General features: G+C 36.5%; 1 protein-coding gene across 4 annotated transcripts in view; it reads left to right on the forward strand.

Annotated features, from left to right (window-relative positions):
* Window positions 1-22,978, forward strand: part of ankrd12 (ankyrin repeat domain 12) — a 68,658-nt gene that overhangs the window by 35,191 nt on the left and 10,489 nt on the right. For 2 of the 4 annotated variants that reach the window (XM_057333136.1, XM_057333133.1), the window contains 7 exons: window positions 17,054-17,167; window positions 17,911-18,061; window positions 19,435-19,506; window positions 20,003-20,149; window positions 20,411-20,614; window positions 21,029-21,171; window positions 21,794-21,941. In XM_057333136.1, the coding sequence (XP_057189119.1) occupies window positions 17,108-17,167; window positions 17,911-18,061; window positions 19,435-19,506; window positions 20,003-20,149; window positions 20,411-20,614; window positions 21,029-21,171; window positions 21,794-21,941 (925 nt within the window). In that variant the 5' untranslated portion in view covers window positions 17,054-17,107. Of the gene's footprint in view, window positions 1-15,728; window positions 15,846-17,053; window positions 17,168-17,910; window positions 18,062-19,434; window positions 19,507-20,002; window positions 20,150-20,410; window positions 20,615-21,028; window positions 21,172-21,793; window positions 21,942-22,978 lie in introns of all 4 variants that reach the window. The other 2 variants (XM_057333135.1, XM_057333137.1) reach the window with 2 other exon arrangements.

Consider the following 22,978-nt stretch of genomic DNA (forward strand, 5'->3'; position numbering starts at 1 on the left):
GGGCTAAAACGGTGGCTCGGTGATGCAATGGAGCATCCCTCTGCTATCACTAGAGCGCCTAGCATCAGGCATCTGCTCAATCACGAGCTCAGGGTTGCAAGCTCTCACGCACACGCTTTCTGGCTCTCTGACGCTCTCACTCTGCCCCAACTTAACAAATCTTACACCAAATAACAAGAAACGCAGCCGCGAATGGACAGAGGGGAATAACGTGAACGGAAGGAGGATCACTGCGCGTGATCATGGTGTGCTTGAGTGATTATCTACTGATGAATATTGCGCACATTGACTCACATTTGAATTCAAATCCTCCCATTAAAATCTTCATATATTGCCTACTGGGGACTCAGGTTGAGCAACGTGAGTGGGCGTGGCTTCAGCGCCAACAGCGGACACGCCCCCAGCGTTTGAGAGCAGAGAGTCATGCTTATTTTTCCAAGATTTTAAAAACTTATTTTATTTACTTGGATGTTTTTTTCTCCATTCAAATTTGGCTGGGTGGTTAAAATGCATTTTTCTGTTGTGTGACAAACTCAGAACACTTTTAGAAAGACTTTAAGAAATAAAGAAATAAAAAATGAATGGGTAAAAATAATCAAGATATTTTTGCAATCTATAGACCGTTTCAGTGGCAACAATGTAAACAAACGTTATATGGCCCAAACTTAACCTCCGATAGACCTCCGCAAAGAATCAATAACTGTTGAGTAGTTTTAATTAAATTGAATTGAACTCAATTACAATACAATATTAATATTAATTAATACTAATATGAATTAAATATAAAATAAATTGTTATATTATAACTAAACACAGACTGGAAGTTAACTTAGGGCCAGGTGTGTGCGGAACAGTCTACTTACTGACTCACATTAATGTTGCAACACAAACACAATATTTTGCTCGCCATGCCCCCTTCATTCCAGTTCCACGCCCCCCCGGCCTGCCGACCCTCCCGTGGGTGTATAATCTGTAGTGAAATGGTACATTGTTCTGTGCTGCGTGGGTATCTGTGGTCATTAACCTACATACAGAACAGCAGGCTGTGGAGTTCTTAAAGATGTCTCGGATGCTCTCCCATCGGGAAGTTCAGCGGTCTCTTCTTTCTCTTGTTGATAGAACTGGACTAATGTTGTTCTATGTAATAATATACTGTGTAATAGTATACTGATAAACCGACCTGCTGTGTATTATATTGAGTTTTATTCATGTTTGTGCATGTTCCATTTGCATGGGCGTGCTTGTTTGTTATATACTATAACTTGTGGTGTCCCCTTTAAGTGTTATAGAAAAACACAGAGAAAAGAAAAGAAAAAGTATTGCTCAGAAAATATTTTTGACTGCGGTATTCCTGATGTTGGCTGTGATTTACTGTTGTGTTGTGTCATGTCGAGGTTGTACGGTGGTTGATCTGGGATTACTGACCTCATGGTGTTGCTGTTGTGTTTATCGTTTTCACTGTTGTACGATTTGAGCAGAAGGTTGGGGGTGGGCGCAGATTTGCCGGTCGTGGGTTTAAGTCAAAGCAAAGAAATTGAAAGCAGGACCTTTACAGTGTTGTTATAGCGGTTAGGTCTAAGACCAGAGCTGCCAGCTGTCTATTGTTTTTATGAAAGGCTGTGAGGGGGTAGCGTGTGCGTGTGTGTGTTTTACAGTCTTGGTTTTGTAAAGACCTGTCCTGCGCTTTAGGAAGTATGTTTATTCTTTCATAAATGTTGTTCGTAGGATTATACAACCGTACGTGATGATTCAAGGGCACATGGAATGTATTTGCAGGGCTTTACGTTACCTTTTTTTGCTCATAGCACTGGTGCTACAGAAGTTTAGCGTTTTGTAGCACAGGCCGAACAGTTGTAGCACAAATTTAAATCATCTGTAGTCATCTTTGAAGTGCAGGTCATCACATAAATAGGCAGGGAACTGACAATGGACATTAATGTTACATACAGATAAATAAATTAGGGCCATATGTTTCTAATTTTTTTACTACAATAGTAAGATATTTGTCCACATAAAAATACTGTAGTTTACTATACCTTAAATCTATTGGTTCTATTGTGTTTTTGAACCTTTAATAAATATTAAAGGGGTGATTTAACGCCGTTTCATGCATTCTGACTTCTTTACAATGTTAAATGTGCTGGCTTCTCATGCTTAACATGGTCAACTTGTCAAAAAATGAGTTGGACGTATTACGCACTGTAGTATTTCTGTGCTCGAGTAGATACACTCCGCCAAGGTTCGTATAGGTTTCAGAAAGTTTTTTCGAACAGTTTTCACACATGAGATTCGCTACACTGTGCAACTTATTCACTCATACATTCGCAGAACAGGCAGATGACTTATTTAAATAGGAGGATTCCGCTTTTGCGATTCCTTCCACTTTTTCCCACATCAAACAAATCGTAGGGCTCTAGCTATATGGACTCCAGAAAAAGATGCAGCCAGAAAAACAAGTTTTGAAATAAATAGCGGTGCGCCATCAGTTAACCTCACATACCAACAAACAGAGCGACAAACATATTAGAAATATTTAGATGCATTTATATTTACCAGTAATTGACTTTATACTTTTTTATTTTTCTTAAATATATGCATGTATTCGTTTATATATATATAAATATAAATAAAATACTATTCGTTTGACAGCCCTATCAAAAATCATTTTAAATGGCAATACTAAGATGGAAAATGGCTCAAAAAGAGCCTAAAGTGAGTTCACACCAAAATGAAAATTCTGTTAATCTGTAAACTTGTATGCGACTCTTTCTTCAGTTGAACTCAAAAGAAGATATTTTGAGAAATGTCTTGTGTTAATACGATTCCAATTATGGTTACCAACATTCTTCAGAATATCTTCTTTTGTGTTCTGCCAAAGAAAAAAGTCATACAGGTTTGACATGACATGAGAATGAATAAATGACGAAATAAGGGCATCCCTTTAAGTAAAAAAGTGTTTTATTATTTCATGGGTTTGTTTCTTCTTTCTGTAATATGGCTTTCTGGCCGTCTTCATTTGGGTTTAGAGGCAAAAATAAGTAAAAAAAATGTTTTACATAAAAGCATTACCATCCCTGCTTGAGTCATTTCTCACTGTGTTTCCTGATTTTTATTTGTACCAGCTGTCCGGTGATTCATTTAGGGAACTTCTAAGAGTGTGTCGTCTCAATAACATCAACAGAACGAAATCTGCGGTGTAAGAAATTCCATAGAAATCTCCACTGTTTTTGAGTATTACAGTACATTTTTTAAATATTTGTTAAATTATATATAATCTTAATCATCATGACACATCAGATAATGTATCAGTAATAACTGACTGCATATCATTCCGGTAAATTGTGTTAATACAATACAATACATGTGTTGCATCAATAACCATGATTATTGATTGGGGTGTAACGATATTATAAAATGTTACGATGCGCATCGTAGAGTGATGGGGATATTTTATGATATGATGTTCTTTTAATTCTATTCGTTGAGCAGTCAAGACGCTACTCTGCGCCAGCGCGTCACGTGTGCTTTCACCGCAGTCACAGACATGGCTTGAATCACTTGCATCAGCTCAAACTTATACGTTACGGCAACATGGGTACAGAAAACTGAAATTGAAATAGATCATGCCCTGTCATCTTTTAAGTCCAAGATCTGCTGCATTTTGGTTTTTCCTGTCACTCGACGGGACAAGGATGGTAAAGTGATCATTGACAAAATGCAAACAGTTTCTAAATACTGTAAAAAAAAAAGGCTGAAACAAATTACTAAAAATTTTCAAGTTACTGAAATTGTTCATATAAAAAAAATCTGTTACTTACATTTCAATTTCATTTATTATGTTCAAAATATCGTGATGTGTATTGCATCGTGAACCCAGCATCAAGATATGTACCGAATCATGATATAGATATGATACCACATTGTTGATATAGTTTAAGTTATTTCTTTAAATATTGTAAATCCTTTTTTTCAATATCTAGTGGACACTTCAACATATTAGGTAAAATGATTTTACACCAGTTTAATATTTTGCCTCAACTCACAATGGTTATAAACTCTTTCGGTCTCCCTACACTATTTTGAGTGATTGAGCGATTCATTGGCCAAAAAAAGAGAAAATACAAAATAAAGAAGATTTTGACTGTTAGCATTATGTATTTATTCAGTGGATAACATGATCGGAGCTCGAAGGACCATGTTACAAAGAGATTTCAGGAGTGCACAGGTAGCTGGCTTGAAAACCAATGGGATTGTTGATGAGAACAAATCCAGTCTAGTTAGATGAAGTTATAGATTTTATTACGTCTCTCAGCACAAGTATTTTTGTATTTGTGTGTGGTTTCTAAAAAAAAACCCCCAAAGAAACAAACTTACGTTCTAATACAATACCACAAAGAAATGTTAAACACATTAGATATCCCCAAAATATTACATGTACACAACCAACAAACAAACAAATAATCTCCAAATGTAAATTTACATAATCATTCACGCACACAAGAACAAAGAAAATCCACAGTCCACCAAACAAAGAGGTATAAGAAACTGGGCACAGGTGCCATTAATGAAGCCTGTGAGAATGTCCTGATTGGCTCTGGATCATGTGGGCGGAGCTAAGTGCAACCATGGCCTAGCAGTAGCACAAAACAAAACAAAACTTCCAAATAATAATCATGCTACATTGTTGTCACATGCATTCTTTCCGCATCACATTTATTTCTGTGAGTATTGTCAGGTTATCATCTGCCGTTCAAAACTGCTGTTGTGCATGTTTAGTCCTGTTTTGTGCAAAAATGTCTTTTGAGATAATCAGTCAAGTAAGATAGTTAACTATGGTTGATCACACTGGCAATGGAAAGTCAAGTTTACTGCACTGCAATATGAGACATAGTATTTGTGTTTCGGTATGTGTGCTGCTTGTGTACTAAACATACATGAAGTTTCAATGATATTGTTGCACATTGCACTAGTGCTGCAACGACGCGTCGACGTCGTCGATTACGTCGACTACTAAAATACGCTTCGTATTATTTACGTTTATCCGCTGTAATAGCAGTTTCTGTTCCCGGGCGCGTGTAAGTTAATCAGCAGAACAAGAGAAAGTATAATACACCCGACAAAAAGCGATCGAGAGCCTCGGACGCAGTAAATTAGTGAATGGACGGAGGAATTCCCCCTAACGTTACCCCCAGAATGCGATCATCACAGCATGGACACGCAATCACAAACGGACGGAGAGGGGCACGTAGATGTAGACTTTAATAATAAATTACTTTTTTGTAATGTAAAACTACGCTTTACATTAATGATTTACATTAACGCTATTGTACTAGTGTAAGTTAGTGTATGTGAACCTTTGCAGATTGTGACCCTGCTTAAATTACTCTTAAGCTTCAAAAGGGACTGACTATCATGAAACCACCAATGCACTTTTTATGTCATTCGATAGCTTTATGCGAGGAATAAACCAATATAGCATAATGAAGAAACTCTGACCTCCGCTGGTGCTGTCTGTCAATCTCCAGTCAGCATGCGTGTGTACGGTGACGGTCAGGACGCTACTCTTTCCAAGATGTTCCAATGTTTTCATTATTCTTCATAATGACAAGATTATAGTCTATGGTTTTGTTTAAAATGTATTTTGTTAGAGACTGTGAGTTAATGTTACTCGCTTAGTTTAGCTTAGCTTATTAGAAGCACTGGAAGCGGTCTGAATATGTTGCGTCTTCATACGAAATAACTCTTTTTAAACCTCTGATTTAACTGTATACTGTCGGATGTGTTAAACATGTAACATATCATCTCTTCTCGTTGTGTTCTAACTATTATTTGCTTTGGGGAGCAAAATGATCCCCGGGACTTCAGAAGGAGTAGGTGCTTTAAGCGCATCATTGTGCGTCCGGGATGCGCATAACTGTAAATAACGAAGCGAATGCATTAAGCGCATCATTCTGAGTTCAGGGTGCGCGGGCTCGCTTTAACGCCACTCTGCATTAGAGTCTTTTATACGGTGATAGCTTTGTACAATAAACACAGACAGATAGTAGTATTTTTACTTTTACTCAATTACATTATGAGACTGAAAATAGAGTCGGATATTACTTGGGTGAAAAAAATACAGAGCATATATCATGCTCTAGTATTTCATATACACATTTTTTTTAATGTTTTTACATTTAGTCATTTAGCAGACACTTTTTAACCAAAGCGACCTACAGATGAGGGAAACAATGGAAGCAATTGGAACAACATAAGGACAACAAAAAGCATAAGTGCAATAAAACTTTTTTTTTTACCGTTAATACAGTACTTAAGTACATAAAAAAAAAATTTTTTTTTACTTTTAAAATTAAAACTACTTAATTAAAAGAAGATGGTGATTTTAATGTAAACACGGATTAAAATGTTAAAACAACAATATTTATTTATAAAATGTAGTGAGTAAAAAGTATGATTTGCTTTATAATGTAAGAAAATACTAGAACTTATTGTTTATTTGCAAAGTTTGCCAAAGGATTAATAAGGTAATCCAAAAAATCTTTATTAGATTAATAAAAATAATAATCGTTAGATTAGTCGACCAATCGGAAAAATAATCGTTAGATTAGTCGACAATTAAAATAATCGTTAGTTGCAGCCCTACATTGCACAATTATGCTGCCTGTTGTTATTAACCTCGGTTCACATGTCTGGAACCAAAGCTTCTAGTGGAAGACTAGCACATAAAAAATGTGTGGCATTCATATTTTGATTGAGTTGTTGTATTGTGTTGTGTATACCCAACCATGCAGCATTTTCTAGAATGCCGTGAGTATATTCACAATATAGCATAGTCTCTCAGTACTAAATGAAATGAGGGTTTAATGATGTTGTTTTCACGTTACCCATGGGTAATGATAAAATGAAGCAGTTTATAAAAGGCAGTGGTTGTATTAAAAATGTCCTGCTGTGTTAATAGTTGTTGTTGTTATTTTACCTTACTGAAGTTTATTAGCAGATTGAGGTACAGTAAACGTTGCATTTTGATCTTAGATTATATAGAAAATATTTCACAATTTCCGTTTCTCAGACTCTTTAGTGACTGGAGTCACACCCTCTCGTCTCATCTGCGAGAAGATTTGAATTTTCCATTTCAAGTTCTGTCTGTCGATCCGTCTGTCTGGTCCACTGTCTATAATTTTCCTGCCGATTCATGTTCATTATGAATAGGGATGTAACGATTCACAGTGAGCTGGTTGAAATTCGATTATAATATTTGACGATTCACGTTGAGATGTTATTGAATCGCAATACATGTTTTGAACAACGGGGGCCGCTGTGTTTACTAGGGATGCAACAATACAGCTCACCCACGGATACGAACCTCGGTTTTTCACCCACGGTTTTGGGTTCGGTTCGGTTCTGATGGCTTGGCACATTAAAGTGTTTTTTCATTGTTTTATGCTTATGTGACAGGAACAGTAAAAACTTAAGAAGAAAAAAAAGCTATTTTACTGAAATGATCTTTATTTAACTTTTTTTATTATCTTTAAGCAAAAATCAACTTGTACAAATTCCTGGTGTATTGAATAAATGTAAAGATTTACACTGGCAGCTCACAGCAGTTTTTGGTTTACTGTTCATCAACATGCTAGTAAAATAAGCTTCTTGATGAGGTTTTGCGCATCAGAGTATTTAAAATGACGTAATGCAAAACTTGCCATTGCTGTAATGGAAGTAAACGTGCGGGATGGGAAAGGCCAAAGATAATATATTAACAAGGTGCGCCACTGCCATTGCAATAAATTGGAAGAAATGCAATGCTAAATACCTGCTTGGAGGCGCTCTTGCTATGACGTAAATAGCTGTTAACTTTCGTTAAACGGACTTTGGCGTGGTGCTGTAGACGCGCTTTCTGCATGTGCTGGGTGAGAGCAACGCGAACGTGCTGCTTTCGTATGCAGTGTAAAAATACATTCTTGATGTGCCAAATTCGGCCATTATCACTTTAGTACAACGGGCATACAATAAAGCCAGCTCGCCTGTTCGTCAGCATTATACTCAACAGCACATTGCTTCACGTGTTGCAGGCAGTCTCGCTTCACCGCCCGACCACCACTCGCTATTAGATATTACTTGTGGGGATGCGTTTATCTATCTCAGCATACAGACAAACACGGACAGAGCCAGTTCACAGTGTAATTAAGCGCACAGAAAAATTTTAACGCAAAACCGGAAAACCGCAATTCACTTACACGTATTGAACTGTGGAGATCGTACCGAATGGTTCAATATTATATTGAGTATTGTGGCATCCCTAGTAGTGTTGTCACGGTACCAAAATTTCAGTAGTCGGTACCAATACCAGTAAAATTCCACGGTTCTCTGTACCAATTTCAACACCAGTACATGCTAATTGAAACACAATTTTATTAATAAAGCTCATTGTTAATATAAATGTATAAAAAGCAATGCCACTTTGTATACATGAACCACACAAGTTAATTGTTACCAAAATGGTTGTGTGCTCACTGGGGTCTTTTATGCTGATGAACATCCTCCTCAGTCTGCTGCTGTAGAAGACAAATAGAATAAACTTCAGTAAGGCAACTGACTGAACAAACATGCATATGCAATATTAGAACAAACCTCAGTTTTTATACTGCATTTACACAAGTTTACTTACATTAAGGTAACTGTACATTAAAATAATAAATGCAACAGATATATTTTTCTTTAGTTTAAATGTGGCTTTTTAAACCTAATAGAGTTAACGTTATCTATCCAAGACATACACATTGCTAGTCATACAGTTAGTATGATAGTTTTCTAGCACATAGATTTAGATAGGTCTATATAAAATAGGTAGTGTAAACCCCATCCTGTCCTCCCATTTATTTTACACCATTACAGTTATAAAAGCATTAAATGGTTAATAAGGACACTTGACTGGATTAGCATTGACACTAACAAATTAACACGCAAACAGGGACGTTTATTTTAACTTAACCTTTAACTTAACATATGATACAACATTCATAATGCAAACGCGAACAGAATTTGAAACTTAACGCTTGAACTTGTTAACTTAAATCCGGATTAGGGCTGCAACTAACGATTATTTTGATAATCGATTAGTTGGCCGATTATTATTATTATTATTATTATTTTCGATTAATCGAATAAAATGTAATTACATCTTTTGCTTATAATAAGTAAATCAGATATGGGAAACGTATACACAACTGAACTCATTAGCCTTCTCCCAAAATGTTGTGAATATCTCCATAATTAATACACCTGGTGAGTTGATTCAGGTGTGTCATATTAGAAGCAACTGACAATAGTCTCTCCCAAACGTGGGAGCGAGGGGAGGGTCGGCCAAGGAAATAATTTTTTTGTGCCATGAAAAGTGAGATATTTGTCATTCAAATGTAGTGAAGTACAGTAAAAAGTAAACAGGAAAAGTAATACTTAAGTACAAATAGTCAAAAAGTGTACTTAAGTACAGTACTCAAGTAAATGTAGGGCTGTGCCGATAAACGATATCATATCGAATCGCGATAGAATGTATTTCAAAAACGATGATAAGCTATTGGCATTTTGACTCGATATGGATTAATCTTACAGTCTAACAGAACGCAGAAATAAACACAACAACAGTCAGTCAGCATGCAGCTTGCAAAGTACAAAGTCCATTTCATACTGCACTTGGCAAAGAAAACTCAACATGAGGAGGAAAACATTACTGGAAGCGGAAACAAAGGTGAATCTAACCTCTAGTTGTCATCACGCGGTTTATCAAGTGTCTTATTTTTTTTCGCAATTGCCGGTTAAACAAAACAAACTTGAGGCGCAATTGCAAGCGAGTTACTTCGAAACTCAAGCACAAACGTTTTTATATCCATCGTTAACATATCTGCTAACATGAGCTGGTGCTTATGAAACAAACCAGCGCTGCCCTGTACAGATTAGAGATGTAATGAAGTGAGTTTGTGTGCACATTAAAATATTGAACCTTGTATGTAAGATGCTTGCATGATTAAAGAAATGTACTACAGTTTATGTGCGATGTCTTTTTGAAAGACTAAGGTTCACTGAATGCATTGAATGAATCCCACTACTCGAGCAAGACATTATTGCAGCATTATGCATGTGCGCAGGTGCTGAGCCAATAGCGTTCGAATGTACCAGTAACGGAGCCCTTTCATTGGTTGAATGTACTGAATGAACACTCCCTTTACTTAACGAGTCAATTGAGTCAAAATGAGACTGAATGAACTGGTACATGTTGTTTATGGCCTAATAACCTGTGTTGCAACAGTGCATTAATTTAATTTAATTTTAACTGGTTAAAGGTTAACTTTTGTTAAAAAACTGTATTTAAAATAATCTATTAAATATATATCGAAATAAATATAGTTATCGATCAATATAGAAAAAAACTATCGAGTTTACTTTTTTGCCATATCGCCCAGCCCTAAGTAAATGTACTTCGTTACCCACATAATCTTTAATTTTGTCATTTAAAACACCTCTCCCCTTTAAACTTTAAAACTGCGCAGCTTGAAGAGATGCATGCAGAACACGTCTGACTTTAAAACTGCGCACCTCGCGCTGCATGGAGAGACGCATGCACCGAGAGACACGTCTGACTTTAAAACAGCACAACTTGTGCCGCACGGAGACGCATCCACGGAGAGACACGTCTGACTTTAAAACTGCGTACCTCGCGCTGCACAGAGAGACACGTCTGACTTTAAAACTGCGTACCTCGCGCTGCACGGAGAGACACGTGTGACTTTAAAACTGCGCATCTCGCGCTGCACGAAGAGCCGTATCCACGGAGAATCACATCTGACTTTAAAACTGTGCAGCAGTTATAAAAGAAGACACGCTTGATTTGTAACTGCTCAGCTCGCAAGTGACGTCACAGACCAACTAATCGATAATGAAATTCGTTGACAACGAATTTCATTATCGATTATTATCGATTTTATCGATTAGTTGTTGCAGCCCTAATCCGGATGCTTCCTCTGAAACTCTGTTCGTTTTCTTCGTGATATGACTTTAATCTGAAGTACTTCTCTGCGCATCTCTTGTGGATTGGAGCCTTGCTTATCCGCTCATCACGTCTTATTGCATCTATAAAAAGTTTTCAACTGACAACCTGTCAAACGGAGCATCAGTACCCGGTTGACCCGGTATGTCGGTGCTACCGGTCTTATGAAAATTAGGTACCGACAACTTTTTTATTTTTAGGTACCGACTTGGACCCGAAGTACCGGTATCCCTAGTGTTTACTGCCAACTTGGAAAAGTGGATATGCTTGCTGATATTTCTTAAATGTAAAAAAATCCAAGAAAAGTACAGACAAAGTCTTAGTTTGTTTATTTTAAAGAGACTTTTGTATTATTCATATTTTATTTTATTTGGAATTTGTTTTAAAGTTCAGTTTATATTTTTCAGGCAGTTGTTTTATTTCTAATTTGTCTCAACTCATTTGTAAAAATAAACCGTGAATGAATCGTATCGTGAGATCAGCATCGTGTATCGCTTCGCATCGTGAGTTGAGTGAATCGTTACATTCCTAATTATGAAGGCCGCACACTTTCACGCGGTCTGTGAATGTTTTTTGTCTTCAGTTCTGTATTCAGAGAATACTGTGTTTGTACTATGTGCAGCATTTTTTGTCATTCTTAAATTACAAACAGTCCAACCTTTGATATTTAGCTTTGATTAAATATGATGGACACGTGACCATACTTATTTTCTTCTGCGGTTAAACAGCTCTGCATTGATTTCAGTCATTTTGCATAGTGCTTGGCTGTCACCAATGGAGCTACGATCAACTTAAGGCTATGATGCTTTTGGGAAAGCAGCCCTTGGCATTTCGTTTATTTCATCCATCTTTACCACCTTTATTTAAGGATGGATTTTACAATACCATTTATACCACACAGTTGTATATTAGCCTATATTTTCATTTTTTCAGCCTATATGTTTTATTTTAGTTTTATTTATAATGCATTGCTGTATGCACGATCATGGGTAAATGATCTATGAGATCAAATAAATTCACTTAATCGAGCAGATGAGTGGACTGTGCTGCAAACATATAAAAAGTATCTGCATTTCTTGCTTTGGTCTTCGTCAGAAGCGACTTGCACCACCTGCTGGTGAAGCGGTCAGGCAGCAGGTAGAGATCATGCATTGGCGGAATCGGCGCTCTATTGCTTCTCCTGGGATTCCCGGATGTGAAACTTTGAATTTCAAGTCGAATTTGAACCACTGAATTTGTGGAAGCGAATTTTTAAACCGAAATAATATGGACTGAAAATTGTCTGTCGAAAATTAAAGGTTGTATTTTATAACAAGTTGAATTTTTTAAGTGAAATTTAAAAGGCGAATTTTGATTATTGAACTTTTTAACGGTGAAATTGTGCGTGAAATGTTTCAATTTGAAATATTCACAGCTTAAATATACAACCATATTGAATTGCAGACTCTAAAAATGCAAGCACTGGTAATGCAACAGATTTATTTTTGATTAGTGGTAATTCAACATGCTTTTTTGCTTCAAAGACTAATGGCATTGAAATACTTCCATAGTATATTCACAATGTTGCACAGCTACAACCTTTTTGCTTTAATATAGAATATAGAATTCTATATTAATATACACTCTAAAAAATAATTCATGGCATCTGTTGGCACAACTTAATTTAATGCATTGGTGCAAGTCAAAAATCGAAATTTTTGGTGTAATTAAAACTTTTAAGTGTGAAACTCTATTTTGATGAGTTGTGCTGACTTAATAATGTTGATAGTTACTTTAACTTAATATTGTGTGTAATTTTAATAAAAAAAATCCGTGTTTATGACAATATTTAAGTTGCAGTAACTCAAAGTAATTGGCTAGATAACTTAATTTTTCAACACCAATTGTGTTCCGGATTTCAAGACTCCTCCCAAACCATGTAACATACGTAAACAAGTTCAAACTCTATGTGTCAAGTGTTTGAAAAGCGTAAAATAAATTTGTTCATGTTCAATCATTTAACTTTATCTATTAGGTAATAGATAGGTGCATGACTGATGCTTTTTGTATCAAATTATAGCATTGCTGAGGATCTCCATTTCCCATCATCCTTTGCATGGTACTGGATAATGAGAGTTAATGTAGAAATACAAAGTTATTTTATGGATTTTTATCAAGATGAGAACAGCATTTAAAAGGGTGTTGGTTATGTTAGTGGTTTTAAGATGTTACCATTGTCCTGAAGGATAGAGCATTTGCTTAGGATATGGTTAGGCTCAACGAAAAATGACCTCAAATGCTGTTTTACTCAAAAGGCATCTCCTTGGAGGTGCAAAAGGCATCTCCAAGAGCTGATTATAGGCACAATCAGCTCTTGCTTTTAATTGTTATTGAGAATTTTGTAAATTGAGATATAAAATAAAAAAAGGGTATTTGCAACCAGTGTCAGTATTAAAAAAAAGCTGGAACAACTTAATAATTTCAATAATGAGCAACAATTTTTAAGTTGGTGTTACTTAAAAATACATTTCGTCTAAGAGAAAAAAGTAATCTGTCAATGTAGTTTGTTGGATGAACTTAATTTTGTTATAAGTCACAACTCAAAAATAGGGATGCACCGATACCAGTATCGGCCCAATACCAAGCTCATGTACTCGTACTCGTAATGACACACCGATACCAAAGACCGATACCTCACGTGACATACATAGAGCCCTATGATTTCCGCAATGCGGAAAACGCGGACGGAATCGAGGAATCCAGGCATTTCCTAACAAGAAATTAGCGCTGAACAGCTAACGTAACAGTTAACGAAATATTCAGATACTATTAAAATATGTATTCTGCTTGTTTGGCGTTACCGTGTGTGAAAGAGTGGTGCGGTTGCGTGTACTGAACGCATTGTGCTTGTGGAGCTTTCAGTGCCAGCGTTTCACTGCACGAGGACACGAACACATAAACAAACACCATTTGCTGCGATCCGTCAAAATAAAAGTCCGGTTAACTTAAACGCTCTTTGCGGCGTCCCGTCAAAATAAAAGTCCGGTTGACTTGAACAAGTTATAATACACTCACATTTTACCACACCACCTCCCTTAATTTTTTTATAATTTGACCACAGAGTATATTGTTCACTTTAGTAAACTGAAGTAAATTGTGCTACTTATCATAAAAAATAGTACTTAAATTTAAGTAGACCTAAAAACAAAAGAAAAAAAAGAAAATGTACCAGTAAGATACTGGTTTATTAACATTATTGTACATTATACAGGCATCAGTTATAGGTATCGGTATCGGCGAGTACCAGAAAAAATATCGGTACTCGTACTCGGTCTTTAAAAAATTGTATCGGTGCATCCCTACTCAAAAATATTGATGCAAACTGTTGTATAGTCTACACAATATTTTTTAGGGTGTAGAATTAATACACTCTTGGTGTGTGGTCATGTGGTCACCGATTGTACAAGAGATTTAAATGTGACTTGTTAATTTCATACTCATCCATTCATATTATTTTATTTATTTTTTATATTTAAGGTTTGATGCAGGGATTGCAGGAAAAACACGTATACCTCGAATACACTAAAGTGACTTTGGATAAAAGCGTCTGTCGAATGCGTGAATGTAAATGTTTTTTCCCTCCATCGCTGTAGTTTGCTGTTGTTTTTCTGGGGTCGAGAGTTCACACTGGGTAGTTCTGGAGCTCTGTGCAGTTGTAGACGTGGTGGTGGCACACATGGCGGTCTGTTTGTCCCGTTGATGGGAGAATAAATCAGAGGCGTCAGTAGTTCTACCGCAGTCCGAGGTCACGCTGTAGGGTTTACAGCACTGTTTGTGTTTCCACTCGCTGTCTTTCTGAGGAGCGGTCGCCTCTGTCTCACAGGCAGGAATAGAGCCGGTCATTTACCTCACCGGACAGTTCGTATAATTCTACTCCATCTGCTTGACTGTTATTGTATGACAGTGTATTTTTACTGTGACCCTAGCATCTCTTCAAGTTTTTGTGTTTTGTTTAAGGATAACAAAGAAGTTCAGAGGCAGTAAACCATTGAAATATTAATGTTGAGCACTAGTGCACCTTTAACAGTAAACATTGTTTCCTGATGTATTTTTTTTTTTCGTTTTTGGCTTCCAGTGCAGTTGAGCAAAATGTCATGATTTATTCATCCTGATCTGGTTCAAAACCTGTATACAACACAAAAGAAGATATTTTGAAAGATGTCTAAATGGTTTTATGTTCATACAATGGAAGTCAATGGGGTTCAGTGTTGTTTGGTTACCAACATTCTTCAAAATGTCTTCTTTTGTGTTCTGCAGAAGAAGAAAAAAGTAATCCGGGTTTGGAATGACATGACAGGGAATTAAATGATGAAATAATTTTCATTTCTGGGTGAGCTGTCCCTTTAAATGTCTGCTCTGGTAAAACAGTCAAGGAGGACGTACAGGCTATGACATTTTGTTTTAAATCATTAAAAATATTGGCGTTATATTTAAATCTGATGTTTAATCACAATACAGTCTTATATTGATTTTCTTAGCCAGCAAACAGAGACATTTCTGAATGGCTTTGGCTCTAGTGTAGTTTTTGGCTTGTTGTGTTGTGCAGTTTTTCACAGGAAGTCTTGTGGTGTAGTTGTAACACTTTTTTCCCACACGGATGATAATGATGATGTAGACTTGTTTCTCATCACTGTCTCCTCTTTCTCAGAGCGAGTGACTCAGCTAGTTTTGGTTGGTTCCACTGGGTGTCAGGTGTCGTGGAAATGTTATTTCCCATGAGCCTCTGCTGTGTGTCATCTGCTTGCATCAGGGGAGAGGGCGTGAGGTTGGTATTGTTGAGTTCTGTGGGTCTCTGTTGATTTGTTTTTCCCGTATGCCCGCCTCAGATGGTCTTCGACTGGTGACTTTACATTTGTTTTGCAACTTCTTTAGGCAACAAAATAGAGATAAATCATTAAAGGATTATGCTTTGAATAATACATAAATTATACCCTAAATGGGTTGTGTAACAATCTATTTTAATGAAATATGTCACAAAAGACCAAAATTACGATCTTTATTGTTGAACTATGACAATAATTTCATGATATGTAACATCTGTTTAATTCTATTTTTTGAGCTGACATCATGTGACCTGCCTCAATGAATTGAGCCTTTACACCTACAAAAAGATTTCTCTTAGGTTTAACTTTCTTAATTACTCTCTTAATTTAATTTAATTTAATTAATTAATTTTTTATTATTATTTATAAGTTTTATTTTTCTATGTACACATTTTATTTTGTATTTACTTACAGAAGGTTCAGTTAAACCTTGAATGATGTCAATTCTGTATGAAGTTGTAGACAAAAAAATAAATGTAAATTATAGGTCCATTTTGTTCAAAATATTGTGATACTATTGTAACACTAACCAAGTGTATCATTACAAAAATCTAAATATTTACGTGATAGAATAAGTTTCTTGCAAATGTTTTTGACTTTCTAGACACTTTCAATGTGTTTCAACCGACATGACATACAGGGCCAGAAAATATGATCGATATGTCCAAACGGTTTCTGAGATACATTTTTTGTGGCGATGGATTGTTTCTGGCTCACAGATGTTTCACCTCCTCACCGTGACTTCAGCTTTGACAGATGGTCTTTAATGTATTTTTGGACCTGAGCGTGTATTAAACCTTTGAGTTGAAGGATCTCTGGCGGCCCGCATGAGATGTTCTCGACAATGCTGTCAAGCTTTGGGTTTTTCTTGCAATTTTTCTGTTTTCATGTCTTGGGGGAATGTATCGGATCTGCAGTGGATATTATTATGTGCTCGAGAAGCGCTTTATAATTTAGCATCATTATTATTTAACTAAATACAAGTTGACCTTTTAATTTTGTCCAACAGTGTATAACTTATCTTCAATGCATATAAGTAGAAAATAGTCTGACTAATTGGACTATTTTACATTTCTAATAAATATTTGATATTGAAGCAGTGGTGTTTGGACAGCAGTTTTTCACACTCAGTTGTATGTTCTTGTTTCAGTCCCATGATGAAAGCCGTGAGCCGTAGCTGCTACAGCTAGTCAGAAGATGCACCATGGCCAAACCGGGATCAGACCGCGATGGAGCCATGGTGGAGAAGACTGCCGGGAAGAAGGTGACGTGGCTTATGAACTCTGTGACTGTTAAAAGATGAATAAGCATTGAATGGGCATTAGGAAAACTGTCAAAATTGTAAAATTATTACAAAAAACCGACAGGATGGTGATGATGAAGACACAGGAGAACTGTTAAACATGTTAATAGTTTAATAGCATTCAAGCAATATTTCCTTTTTATTTTCCAATAAACCTTTTTTTATATTTTAGAAGTAAAGCATTTGCATGGTGAAATAATGCAAAAATCTCCCCTGCAATATTTTTAAACACTTATTCTAAGATTTTGTCTTTCCTGTAAAAATTGAGTTGCATAATATTTTTCCCAGTGTCAAGACACTAAAAATGAGCTTGAACGAATGCAGTTTAGTTAGACATATTATATTTCATTTATCAGATGCTTTTATCCAAAGCAACTTACAAATGAAGGAACATTTTGTCTTAAGAGCCAAAATAAGTATAATATACAAAACCATGTTGAATTTTTCCACATGTGTATTCTATTAAACCAATAAATTGAAATACTCAAATATTCTTTGGATCAACATAAATGAGTTATTTTTAAGGGAGTACATAGTTGCTTTAGCTGTTTATTATATGTGTACATGAATACTCAGTAACGCTAAACGTTTTGACTGATAATATCAATAATCATAATAATAGTAAGAATAATGTAATAATAGTAATAATAATAACATCAATGAAAAAATATTTTTGACTCTTATGGTTTCTTTTATTTTCTCAGAGTAAAGAGAAAATCTCTCCGTTCACCAAAACTCCTAAGCTGGATCGGAGTGAAATCATGGGGAAAGACGGGAAGTCAAAGTCTTCCATGAAACGGAAGCTCTCCTTCACTGTTAGCCCGCAGAGGAACGAGGAGCGAGACTCTGACACTGGTCAGTTTTATATTTAGTCTTGGAGATCTTCATCCGTGCCTCATTGTCTCCCCCTTATGGTCATTTTGCTCCACATGTTTTTGTTAGACAGGCTGTACCAGCCAGCTTTTTTTATGCAAGTTATGTAACAGTTGAGCTAGCCTCAAAATCATAAACATGCTTAGAATTTGGGTGTCATTGAAGTGCGCAGGCAATGATGGTGAATATATGTAAGTACATTTATGCATGTGAATATAAATAGTCATAGTATGGTCGTACGTCTCAAGTTCATGTCTTCTTCGTTCGAGGAAAAATGTATTAAAGCTTCAAGTGCTAGTTCACACAAAATGCATTTTTGTCATACGTTACTGTGAAACACAAAAGAAAATATTTTGAGAAATGTGGTTTTGTGTTCATACAATGGAATTTAAAGGGGACCCGTTAGTTTGGTTACTAGCGTTCTTCAAAATATCTTCTTTTGTGTTCTGCAGAAGAAACTCGTACAGGTTTAAAATGACATGAGGACCAGTAAAAAATGACAGAATTTTCATTTTTGGGTGAACTGTCCCTTTAAGAATATAAGAGTAGTTTATGATTCTTGATAACACGAATGTTATTGAACACATTGTGACTTATTAAATGAAGAGACGACAAATGTTCTGGAACTAAAGCAAAACTATAGAATAATGTTATCAATGAAGTCAACCAAAGTTACTAACTGCATTAACAAGCAAACTTTTAGAAACATTGAAAAAATGAAAATTTTTATGGTTTATTACAAAATCTAAAATGACGCTTACATGTGTTTGTTAGGCTACTGTCATACAGTACCCTACAGTTATGGCCATTCAAAATAATGTATAATGTCATTTAATCAATGATTGTTATTGTTTGTAAACACATTTGTGTGTTGCAGAAAATGTTCACACTTTGTGTTTATAATTTATAGATTAGCCAACAAAACTCACAGCGTCTTTTTAGTCAACCTGGAGATTACCCAACTTTTTGTAACGGGTACACAAATTTTATTTTACTTTTGAGCCGTGCATATTTAACCTGTAAGTACTCAGATCTGAGACTTGTAAAAATACAACTGAATGATAAGAACTGATCAGAACACCATATAATATTATCTGTGTAATCCTGTTATATCCTGAATCTAGAAACATGTCAGAAGAGGGGAGACACTTTTTTGACCCAATGTTGTATTCTGGGATTGGTGGGCAGGGTCTGCCCTCAAATGGGGTGGAATGGTCTGTGTGATGTCACCTGTATGCCGAAGCCTTTGAACGCTGTTATGATTTAAGGGGCGGAGCCTGTGGGTATAATCAGTGCTCTGCTCTCCCCCTTCTCGAACCCTGACTCCCAACCCCCCCCCTGCTTTTGCACTGTAGATGACTCTGACCCGGGGCAGTCGAGTGATGCGTGGGGAGAAAGATTACTTCCTCCCTGCAGGATATACGCAGGTAACTGCCTCCGCTAAATCCGGCCCGCAGCAAACCCTTGCTGTGTCGCACCGAAACCGACCCAGACCCGTCACCGCCCGCATGGCCACTGGATTCATTTCCATATCTGTCTTTAAAATAAAAAACTGGCTGAAGTGAGGTTTGTTTACAGAAGCGTAAACTAACTGCTGCCACATCACCTCGTCTGTTTGCATCATGCTAAGAGACAGTCGCTTTTGCAGGGATTTGTACAAATGCACTTCAGGAATCTTATTCGATACTCAATGTTTTTGTACCATTTGTTGTCAAGATGTACGAACACTTTCCGGGGTTATCTGCTGCGTTATTTTTAATCGCATGTTTTTCGCAAGACTCACGGGTAACGGGTTAAGATGGATAATGCATGTCTCTGTGAGGCTGGCATCGGTTCCCTCTCTGATTTTCACCTTTTGCTATTTCTTTGAAGAATCGTGAAAATAAATAAAGCTCATGAGCTCGTTTGTCTCGTTTGCTGCAGACAAAGATGGTCCAGATAAGAAGAAAGTTAAGAAGGAGTCGTGCGGTAAGAAGTCCACACCTGTCAACATTTTGTTCGGCTACCCTTTATCTGAGCGCAAGCAGATGGCTCTTCTCATGCAGATGACAGCGAGAGACAACAGTCCAGGTAAAGAAAATATTAGTGTTCACTTTTTTCTTAACAAATATTGTTAAAAAGACCTCAAGATTTGTAGAGATTTTGTCACCGTTAATATTATTATACGATAACATCTCGCATGTAGTGTCCCGTTTCTTGATGCTCGGTGAGTTATGATGTAATCTTGCGATATGGTTTAATCCGAGCACTCCCCTCCTCTGTAGTCTAGTCAGATCACACACTCTTTAGATAAATCTAATGACCTTGGCGTTCTTGTTAATCTGATCTCAGATACCACGCCGAGCCATCCCTCTCAATCTCCAGCAGTACAGAAAAAGATCCCTAGCAGCTCATCCACCCGACAGAAGGACAAAGTCAACAAACGCAACGAGAGAGGCGAGACGGCCCTGCATATGGCCGCCATCAGGGGCGACGTCAAACAGGTGAAGGAGCTTATCGGCCTCGGCGCGGATGTTAATGTCAAAGATTTCGCAGGTAAGACTGTGTGTGAGTGCTCGAGCAACATTTATAAGACCCGCTTATAAAATTTCTCAACAAAAACATCACAGATCTTAGATCTGACGCATCACATATTCCTATTGTGTAATCTTTTATTTCATTTATTATTTTTGTTATTTTATTTCTCATTTTTAAAATGACTTAAACTTATTGTACGAGCAAAAGTTTCTATCAGCTTAAATGGTTGTGATGTCACCATTATTACCCTCTGTATTTTTTTATGCATTTTGGCATGCGCTTTTGTCCAAAGTGACTTCAAGATAAACATTTTATCAATATGTAAATAAAACCCATGCTTTACTGATTGATGTTTATTTAACATATTTCATATTTTCCAGTTGTCGAGTCCCATAAACTCAGCCTCATACGGGATTTGTTTTTGTCCTCCAGGTTGGACGCCTCTCCATGAAGCGTGTAACCTTGGTTACTATGATGTAGCGAAGGTTCTGATTGGTGCAGGAGCGGAAGTGAACACGCAGGGATTGGACGATGACACGCCGCTTCATGACGCCTCCAGCAGCGGACACAAAGATGTGAGTTTCACGCTAACATCAAAAATGGTCGAATCAAAAATGATGCATCGCTTTAAATCGGTAGAATTTAATTGAAAAAGAATGTGCATTGAAATAAGTTATTGGTGCTTAAGGTTATATGGTTAACAACGTGGAGTGTAAATAACTTACAGTTGAAATAATAAACTGTATTACATGGCTGAAGAGTTATGTATTGTGACAATTATCGATCAAAATAAAAATGATTTATAAAATACTGTTTGTTTACGTAACTGTGATGCGACTTACATTCTTAGCTGCTTTGCTGTACTTTCTGAATAGTGTATAATGACGAGAACTTTTCAAACTTTTTTGGATTTTTTAGATGCAGTATGTTATGAAAAAAGTTTTTAACCGAGGCCCTCAAGGTTAAATTCAAAAGCGAAGGCGTGTTAGCTCTTCTTAACTGTATTAATCCAAGATGGAATAAAAGCTTTTTACAATTTTTTGTTACAAAATGTAACCTTGAGTTCCTTGTTTTAAAACATTTTAAATGAGATTTTTTTAGCCCCTTTACCCTTAGGTGTTATGCGCTATTTGCATGCTTGTTTTTACATCAGTTATGTTTGTTATCCTCGTGACATGTCTTTCCAAACGTTCACAGATTGTGAAGCTGCTCTTGCGACATGGAGGCAATGCCTTCCAGCTCAACAAGAGAGGAGAGAGACCTGTCGATGTGGCTGATTCTCAGGAACTTGAGCAGTTACTAAAGGGAGAGATCCCACTGTCAGACCCAGAGGAGAGCTCCTCAGGTACGGAGTATTCATCAGTAGGGTTGTCACGGTACCATAAACGTATCTTACGATACTAGACCAGCTAAAGAATCATTGTACGAAGTAGTATCAAAATGCTGTTGCATGTTTATAATTAAAATCTACAAATAGAACCAAATTTCCTTAATACACAGATCTAAATGAAACATTTTGTATTTACTATAGTAAACAGTATTTTACTGTTCACTACAATATTATGTAGTATTTACTATAGTAATTGGATAAATTGTAGCAAATACTGTAGTCTACTTTAATAATACACGTTTAACACTACACTAATTTAATACAGCGAGGCAATTTTTTACTGAGTCAGTAAATCATTTAACCAATTCGTTCAAAACCACTGATTTATTTAAGAATTGAAGCAAGTGTCTTGATGAATGACTCACTGAATCGTTATCTTGTCAAACACGGATTCATTTAGTAGAGAAACACAGCAAAAGTGTAGATGTAAGTGTTCAAATGAACGTTAATGCGCATATGCAACATTACTTACGGCACTACGATACTACCGTTTATAAAAATGGAGCAGCATTGTGAGTATTATGAAGCTTTAGCATTGCGATGATATAGGTACACCGTGCAACCCTGTTTTTCAGCACTGTTATTTTGGTCTTTTGGTGTTTTAGACTCTTGGTTAAATACAACATTAAATGAGTCATATGATATGATTTCTTGTTTTCCTGTATCTTCAGAGTTTTACAATTTGTTCATGCATATATTAGATACGTAAAATTTCAAAAATTAAAGTCTCAAACCAAAAGAGATGTTTTATTTAAAATCGGAGGCTCATCCAAACCTGCCTAAAACGCCTCGTTTAAACACGCCCCCACATTTCTACATCAGTTTGTGAGAAGCGTTGAAGAACACCGCCCAAAACGTATACGCAGAGAAAGAAGGCGTGTCTATTCCCGCTGTAGTGTTGTTGTTGTTGCTGCCGCCATGTCGTGGAGATGCTGTGTGTTTCATTACAAAAGAAAAACTACTTAGTTGGGTCTTCCAAACGATGGAACCAC

Source organism: Triplophysa rosa, linkage group LG5 (genome assembly GCF_024868665.1).
Source record: "Triplophysa rosa linkage group LG5, Trosa_1v2, whole genome shotgun sequence".
In the NCBI taxonomy this organism is placed as follows: Eukaryota; Metazoa; Chordata; class Actinopteri; order Cypriniformes; family Nemacheilidae; genus Triplophysa; species Triplophysa rosa.